At 47.6% G+C, this 8,808-nt stretch overlaps 1 protein-coding gene across 1 annotated transcript; it reads right to left on the bottom strand.

Annotated features, from left to right (window-relative positions):
- Window positions 1-32: 32 nt before the first annotated feature.
- Window positions 33-8,414, bottom strand: LOC146172088 (uncharacterized). Its single transcript, XM_084585952.1, has 4 exons — window positions 8,292-8,414; window positions 6,902-6,995; window positions 4,278-4,430; window positions 33-347 (listed from the first exon to the last, which is right to left on the bottom strand). Exons 1-4 carry the CDS (start codon window positions 8,382-8,384, stop codon window positions 268-270), a joined length of 420 nt encoding a protein of 139 aa, XP_084442078.1. The 5' UTR covers window positions 8,385-8,414; the 3' UTR covers window positions 33-267.
- Window positions 8,415-8,808: the final 394 nt, after the last annotated feature.

The following is an 8,808-nucleotide window of genomic DNA, read 5'->3' as shown; positions in this document are numbered from 1 at the left end:
AAAGAAGAAGATAAACATTTCAAAGAGTGAAGCATGTTTTAATTTTGCTGTTCTTCACACACATCTGGCTCATCCAGAATTGAAGCCAGGGGTGGCCTTTCATGGCTGAGAAGGAACAGGTGCTGTTCATGGGGTTTTGGGGTGCACAGTGTCGTCGCACAGCACCGTTAAACGCACCCTCTTGGAAGCGGAGCTCTGGTGGCATACAGGGCCCGGCCACTGGATCCATGGCTGACGTCATATTTGCCGGGCCGCTGCTCGCACTAGCTACTTGTCTTCCTCGTCCTCGTCCTTCTTAAAGGGCTGATCGCCGGGCATTTGGGCTGCCTGCGCGAGGTTGTCGCACTCTGCGTGGAAAAAAATGAGTACTGTGGTTGCATGGCCTGGGGAATTCTACGCCTCTATTTGCTAATGGGTTAGGCGATTTTGCTTAGTACAACATGGAATCTTAAGAATGGTATTGAGGTAGAATGACGTGTGTGTGTGCGCGTGTGTGCGTGTGTGTGCGTGTGCGTGTGCGTGTGCGTGTGCGTGTGCGTGTGCGTGTGTGTGTGTGTGTGTGCGTGTGTGTGTGTGTGTGTGTGTGTGTGTGTGTGTGTGTGTGTGTGTGTGTGTGTGTGTGTGTGTGTGTGTGTGTGTGTGTGTGTGTGTGTGTGTGTGTGTGTGTGTGTGTGTGTGTGTGCGTGCGTGCGTGCGAGCGTGCGCGCGCGCGCGCGCGCACCACGGTATACATTCCAGCAGCTTCAACCGATTGCATGGGCATTTTATGAATACTTTTGTCCCCTGTTCACCTTTCTATAAGAATTAAATGCGGAGGAGTCTTCATTTCCTTTCTTAGAATTAGCTCCGTCAACGGGAGAACTAGCTGTGGCCAATTTATGAAATGAAAGTGATTCGAGCCCTTTGATATTTCCCTAAGGTTTATCTTCGTGGCAAGTAGCCAGTCATCAAATCAATGCAAAGGCATGTGAGTAGCTGTTCTGTTGGCTTCACTCAGGTGTTTCAGTGGCTTATAACGAAGGACGGTTCATCGATCGGCAATGAGTTACACGAAATCAAAAACCCAACTATGGTCAGAACCAACACTAATCGGCACAGTCGGGCTGGTTAAGGCGTAGCCTGAAACCCGACGCGTGTGCTAATCGCCGAGCAAGCAGTGGATTCCTTCAGTGAAACTCAAATGCCCATGTCTGCAGTGCATGAGTTATGATTTGCGTATGTAGCCACCGAATGTTTCCGCGCTTTTATGACGGTAACGAGCAACTGAATGGGACAAATTTAGGACAGACGCTTTGGATGTGATGAGCTCAGTAACAAAATCGTGCAGTTCTGGCTATTAATGGTATCATTCCTTACACAGTCCACTCCGGTGGGTTCAAACCTTGGACTCGAATTGGTGCGCGAAGCCAAGAATTAAACTGCTTTATCTTCAGACGACAATGGGCGAAGTGTTGACTGACTCATTTACTAATGTTTTTATGCTCAATAAAATTATTTTTCCCTATCCTACGCGACGGGCCTACTGCCCGCCGTTACCTCAGCTCACATCGCCGCCGTCGCATCTATTATTGCAGTGCAAAAAGCACTACAATAATTATAACGCGTGGACAGTAACCTAAATGCGCTTCAAATGTACCTCCCGCAGATGGCTGAACATCAATACGGTAGCCAACGGTCAAGTCTAGGTGGCACTGGGGCTATATTCACGCAACATACCTTACGTTAACGGTCATTTTTCACCTAACTTCTCCCAAGATTTATAAACGAGCAAAGACTCGACGAATATTAGTATAGCGCAAGGCTGCAGGCCGTCGTCTCGACCAGCTCATCGTTTTCTTTATACGCCTCATCTCCTATTTAAATGAACCCTTGTTTAGTGTCAGCTCTGGCTCAAACTTCGTAATGTGTGCGTTGAACAAGATGTTTAAAACGTAATCTTCATTCTTCACAGCACTTTTAGCAGGGCTCGCTCTCTCTCACTCTCTTTCTTTCTCTCTTTTTTTTTTTTGAACTTCAGAATAAATGCTATGTGATTTGATAATCTTCACGCGACCATGCACTCCCATATCGCGACCATCGAAACCTAAAGCGGGTCTGCTTGAAAGTGCTCGGTTATACGAATCTGCATTGAACATACAGTCCACCGTCCTCAGCGACAGAACAACGATGAACGTTAGGACTTCGCTCTTCTAGAATCATGGTACGGTAGCAGCACGGCCATGCCAATGCCGTTTCACGGCATAGCGCTGAAAATTTGTGGCAGTTCAAGAAGGTCGTACGCTTGCGGCAGCGTATGTTTACAAAAGAAGTGAAATGGTCGCGCTGATTGCAGAAACATTCATGCGGCCAGAGTCCTGTTTGACAATCGCAGCCTTCTGCGACAAGATGAGGCGATGGTGCAACTGATGGCAATGCCCAGCAAGTTTTCTAGCTCTGCAAAACCGAAGAGCGTGTTTCAATGGTGCCCTCAGGATTCCTATTATCCTGAGTGCTAATTGGATCGTGATGAATAACTTGCTCCATTTCGTGCTGCTCCAGACTACCGAATGGAATACCTGATGAGTTATTTCGATCGGAGTGCGTATGAGGGTGCTAAAAATTCTAGAGGGCATATTGGACCACTAAAGTCCGGTGAGGTGAACGCCATTATAGCGCGGTGGATCGTAGCCATCCACTACGGCACCTATATCTCCCTCTCTTCTTTCACTCCCAACTTCCTCCCTTTGGCGTGGTATCATGTGTCCGCAGAGAATTGTGACAGATACTGCGCCTTTTCTATCCTTAATTCAATTTCAAACGCCGCTGATGCCTGCTGTACTAACGCCTCCTGGACATCTGGGTCTGTTTGCTGTGTGGTGCGGCGTTCGAGGAAGCGGCAAATGAAAGGCGCCGCACGGACGCCTGAACCGGACGCCCGTCGGGGTTAGCTTCGTATATGCATGAATCGCCTGGTGACGTCATGACCTGTCGTGACGGTACATCACGCGCCCCTTGCGAATACAACCAGCATTTCATCGAACGCATCAAAGTTCACCGGCGTTCTATAATTCGTCTGCAGTAAAGGAAAGGCGCAGTATTTGTAACTCGCTGAATCCCGCTATCATCCTCACGATAGACGAGGGGAATTATGAAGAGCGTTTCATGATCCGGGGCGAGGTGCAGTTGATAAAGCGCTTGGCTTGGGATCCAAGGGATGCAGGTTGGATTCCCGGTGGAGACACTGTTTATTTACCCTTTAATGGCTCATACTGTCGTGGACAAAGTGTGTCCCGCTTTTGAGGCGTTGTGATTGGCCGAGGTGGGATGCGTCCCTACCATCTGCAATGCCACACTTGAACGCGCGCCAAGGGACACCATGCGACAACAGCGATGGTGTACCTTCCAAACTCACATTTGCCGGAGAAAGTGTGATCGATATTGCGCCTTTCCTTTCCTGTAAACCAATTAAATTATATGTAGCACCGCAACGAATGCCAACAAGAGGCTAACGATGGGAGCAAAATATAGGATAGGAAGGGTAAGCTTTCGCAATTCTCCTCTTAAGAGACATCTAGGAGACCCGCTATTTTTTTTTTATTCACGCTCTCGAAAGCGTGACACCTCTGCTGACAAAATTCTGCTGACAACCTTCTGTGGACAACGATGAGGCATTCAAGGCTTTCGCCTTAATATCTAAACGCGGAAGCACATTGTCATGTGGTAATAGCCACGTTAGCTGAAATAACGGTGCGCTGTAAAGGCATTTTCAGGAGAACTGAAATGAGTACATATGTGCGAGGGAGCATTCCAGCTATAAGACCTCGTTCAAATGATGAGATCATGAGCCGAATGCAGGAAACGTCTTACAGGCGCCATGCTATCTCTTAAAGCTAGCGCTTCTGGCCATTCATGATAGTCATGGCGACCAATCACGGACGCAAACGAGAAAAACTTCGGACAGTGAGGACGTAACACGGGATTCCTGAGAGGAGTTCAATTATGCTTTTGAAGTGTTGTTTGAAATCAACTGCGCTACAGTGCACGCAGCCGTCTTGACAAGGTCAGCAAAAGGTTTAACTCTGCTGAACGCCTGATTGCCACACACAAAAAAAATAATCTTAATTTCTTACTGTGAAATCTACAGCAAAATTTTCAACGTTAACGTTGAAGATCTACTTGCTTCATTCAAGCTATCTAAGTCTCGGCAGATAACCAAAGAACCTCAGCAGATCAAAGGAACAGTTTAACTGAGCTTTAGTAATGGTCCCGAATAAGGTTTCCTTTTTCCTTCTCCTCACCATTTTGCAGACACATCATCGTTGCGTATGCCATTTGCCCATCCTCGGCCATCGTCGCGACATCGTGTTGACTGGAGCGGGTGGTGACGGGTGGGGGCTCCTCGAGGGCGAGAGCTTGGACTTCCTCCACGAGTTTCTCTTCAGTCTTGTCATCTGCGTCGGCAACAGTTAGTAGGTTACGGGAGAAAGCGCACAGATCATCGTTTGTTGCGCAAACTAGCAAAGATGTGTGTTGAGCCGTAATTTCAGTACCGCAATTTCGATAGAAGAGCGAAGAGCTGCACAGTCCAAACTGCAACCTTTTTCCACCGAAATGAAAACAGGCCGACATCCGGTGATGTTTGATTGCATACCGAGGCTACCGCATTTTTCTGCTTACAATTGAGTGAAATATCTCATGAATTAAGATCAAGATACGACGCAAACTAGAGAACATTCTTTATAATGAACTTAGCAGTGAATTACAGGTAACCAAATTTTGCGGAAGCGCCCAGTTGGTCTACAGCACGGGTAGTAAGTACAGCGTTCACTAAAAGGCCTTTCATTAAAGAAAATCTTACTGCCACTCATTGCTTTCTATTTGGTCTAGTCTTCCAAGCCGACCAAGCAGCCACCTCCCCTTTCCCTCGTACTCACTAACGTTTGTTTGTTTTTTTTTTTAGGCCAAATGTTTCATGTTTTCATTTACACAAGCGTTTATATTGGGGCAGGATATCACGCCAATTTTTGTGGTAAAAGAGCCCCAGGGTAAAAAATTGATAGAACTGATGCTTGGGCGAGTTGGTATGCCATTTTCTGAAGAACAGCGCGTCCGTTTCTGAATCGGTGCTTGCGTGTTTAAGCAAAACCAAAAGGAAGGAAACGGCCGAATCCGCCAAACAAAAAACAAAAGACAGCCGTTCCCTACATCCACAAATTTTCCCACAGGCTAAAGAAGATAGGCCACCGAGCTAATGTCAGAGTTGTTTTCTCGGCTCCCGAAAAGCTTGGGAATTGTGCAAGCTCGTTAACGCTGAATCTATACGAGAAAAGTGCACTATAAAACATGAGAATCAATTTGTTGCATGCAAAGATGGTGTTATCTACTCCATCCCACTATCTTGCGGCAAACAGTGCGTCGGCCAGACGGGCAGATGCCTTAACGAGCGCCTAAGAGAACACAATAATAATGTTTTTAACTCCGTTAAAGGGCATCTCGGCATCCATTGCAGAGATTGTAAAAGTAACGACTGCCAGCCTTATTTCTAGAAAACAAAAGTGTTAAATAGGCATCGGGACAAGATAACCCATGAAATTATTGAGGCCGCACAAATCGCATGGTCAAATGACGCCTGTGTCAGCAGCCCGTCCTTGGCGTTGTCAGCAAAGGAACTTAGATATCTAGCTACAGGGAAGTGACGTGGTGGCATCACTCGTGTTTTCAAGTGTATAATCAAATGTGTATCGCTTCTGTGTTTTCTCTTGTTGTTTGGAGCCTGATATATATATTACCACGTTCCGAGCAATAAACTTCGGTTGCAAGTCAGCGCCTGTCCGTGTTGTCTTCCTTCCGTCCTTGTCCAAGTCGCGCTGTTCTTCAGAAAAAATTGACTCCCATTGAATTGGTAATATTTGTAAAATAAAAGATTCCTGCAAAATGTTCAAAAACTCCTTTTGCAATGTAAAATTAGCGGCTTAAAATGTCAACCTGTTATTGAATAAGGGTGGTGACATAGCTAATAGCACGCTTACAATTATTATTTCGCCAAGAATGAAAGCTAACCATCATGAGCCTCAAGAGCTCAGCTGGATCCCATATACTAACCCTATCGTGGACGGCACGATTACCAAAGGCAGTTTTGATCGCATCTGCTGTTCAACATTGCTCGTGTCAGCGAGTCTTGCAAAATAGCGCTGCTTTTCGGCTAAAGTAACCTGTCGTATAGTCAAAGACGGATTGCGGATTGATATCGAAAACCCGTAGGGCCTTACCGTTCATGAGTGTCTTGGTATGCTCAAAACTACTGTCGAGATAGCCGGCTCATGATTCTAAACAAAGAAAAGCTGCGCTCCCGAGCCAAGGACTGGTATGAAGCAAGACACAAACGCCGACTAGCAACTATACTTTGTGAATAAATAGAAAGCAATATATAGGAGATCTCTGCCACAAAATAATATTCTGAAAATGAGCACGTGGACATTTGTGCCAGACAAGATAACAGACAAGAAAACTACGCATGCAACGAAGATAATCTTAACCTGGGCCGGCCCATTAGGTGACGGTTGGTTTGTGGGTTTTAACGTCCCAAGGCGACTCAGGCTATGAGAGAAGCCACACTTAGTGAAGTGAGACAGCAGAAGCCTAAAGCCTAAACAACGGGGCAATAATGACTGCCTTTTTTTTCTCGTGTCCTTCATTCTACGGGCTCCACGGCTGCTACGAAACCCGACAACTCAACCTCAGGAGACGAACACCCTGCTACTGAGTCATTACGATGAGTCCACCAAGAAAGTAGCCGTTTGAGAGATACGCTCCTAGCAGCTTTTGCCGCAGATATGTAGACTTACTGCGGATAGTAGCAGCACGCTACGTGCAGTGCATAGAAAGCGTAAAACGCAAAAAAAAAGGAAACATATCAGCTCACCTTTCTTCTCGGGTTTCTTTCCCTGCTGTGAAGCGTCACGGGAGCCCTCTTCTTCGCGCGCCTGGTGATACTTCTCTTGATCCCCGCGCAGTGACTGCACAGAACGGCGCTGCTTGCCATAGTTGCTCACTGAGCATGCAGCACCGAACACTCAACGAAGCTATTTGACTAAATGTGCTCACTGTCGGCCATGAAGTAGCAGCGCGTGTAATGCTTTGCCGCTTAGTTCTGACTGTCTTTGGCCGCGACCTAGCGAAACAAGAACAGCGAAGGACGCGGGCGCTGCGAAAAAGAACAACTGATTTTCGTGCTCCTTCTACGTGCGTGTATTTCATTCTGGTCGCATCTCAAAATAGCCCGTCGTGCGCTCCTACGACTGCTTCCGCTGTCTAGCCGAGGCCGGCTCTATTACATCGGTCTCATTCTAGCACTAACCACAGCATGGAGGAAGTGTATAATAAAACAATGGAGTGTATAAAGCAATGTATTCGAGGCATTAGATAAATAGCTGGCGCAAGACAAAACGGATCCTGAATGCGCGGGCAAACCAGTGGCAGTCATGAGATTAGCTAAAATACGTTCAAATCATGTGCCTGTTGAGCCAGCCACAACGAAAGTAATCCACGAGTGCCCTCCGACAGCGTTAGTCTTAGCCTCATGAAAAATGCTGCTGGTTAAGACAACACGTGCTCTTTGCACGTGTTGACGGTGAACGCATTACGTGAGCGGCGGCTGTGATGAGTGCCGATCAAGCATGCGCCATGTGGCATAAATTGCGGAAAGACGCCGCAAACAAAGCGCGCTTAGCTGCTGTGTTCAGGGGTACCTTGGCTGCATTAGCCGGTCGCTATGGCAATGGTCCGGCGCACAAGCATTGGCGCCGAACCACTAGCGTAGAGACCGGCCGATATATGCTAAGCGAGGCCGTGTTAGGCCTACGCATCCTGCTCGCGTGCCTCTCTAACGCGAGGCTACCTAGCACTGAGACGAGCCTGAGGCTAGGGAAAGATACGAAAGCTTCAACTACCAACCTTAATTTTCACATAAAGCAAAAGCGAATTCCTTCCCACCAAATCTAAATTCTATTCCAGACGGCGCGGCGCCAGTTAAATACCGTCTCAGGGAATCGAACACGACAGCTCGTGCTCCGCCCCACGACCCGCATTCGCGTTAACCCTACAGATGTACCGTGAGCCCGAAAACAAGGAGCAGAAAACACCGCACGTATCGGCCCTTCTTCGTTCGAGGTAAATTCTGCTAGTTCGTATTGACGAGATACCCAACCACTGACGCGTTGGCGTAGTCACGCGCCCCACCGAGCCGCAGACGTGCGAGGGTTAGCACGCCTAATGCCGCAGCGAGAAAATAAGATTAAATATGCGTTGCTTACCGCTGCCAGGGCTGAATCCTCATCTAGTTCGATGTCGGTGTCGGTCTCCACCTCATCCATAAGGTAAAATCCGCGGCCATCATCGCCTTCCATGGTCTCAGAAGCCCGGAAGTGTGGCCTTGCTGGGGCGAACCGTCTCTGGCGAGCTCTTGGAACGAGACTGAGGCGCACCCGCTGTCTCGAGCCTCGAGAAAAGGCGGCTCTTCTGCTTCTTCAGGCTGCCGCTGGCAAACAATATTTCCTGGCTGTATAAACACGTTTTAACTGGCACACGTGCTAGTAGATACAACATTTTTTTTAAAGTCTAAGCTATTATTCTGCAGATATAACATTGCAATAAGAGCAACAGCCTCATGATGCCCGTAGTTGCCTCTGCACTCAATGCGCCGCCACCGCCTCCAAGCAGTATCTCGATAGATGCGTGAAGTTCAATAAGTGGATGCCACTTTGATACCAAGGTTTCCCCAATTAGCACCTCAAAGCAGCAAGATTTCGAAGTTAGGTGCAGTTTTGGCCC

Source organism: Amblyomma maculatum, unplaced genomic scaffold (assembly GCF_055883805.1).
Source record: "Amblyomma maculatum isolate TAMU_Amacu unplaced genomic scaffold, ASM5588380v1 scaffold_13, whole genome shotgun sequence".
In the NCBI taxonomy this organism is placed as follows: domain Eukaryota; kingdom Metazoa; phylum Arthropoda; class Arachnida; order Ixodida; family Ixodidae; genus Amblyomma; species Amblyomma maculatum.
The sequence above is the reverse complement of the archived record's forward strand: the minus strand, read 5'-3'. Positions and strand labels throughout refer to the sequence as shown.

What these genes read in the sequence shown, in the direction of transcription:
- LOC146172088 (XM_084585952.1), bottom strand. Translation starts at nt 8,384, where the DNA reads ATGGAAGGCGATGATGGCCGCGGATTTTACCTTATGGATGAGGTGGAG. An exon ending in AGGATTCAGCCCTGGCAGCG is followed by an intron (nt 6,996 to 8,291) that starts GTAAGCAACGCA and finishes CGTTCTGTGCAG; the next exon opens with TCACTGCGCGGGGATCAAGA. An exon ending in GATGATGTGTCTGCAAAATG is followed by an intron (nt 348 to 4,277) that starts GTGAGGAGAAGG and finishes TTTTCCACGCAG; the next exon opens with AGTGCGACAACCTCGCGCAG.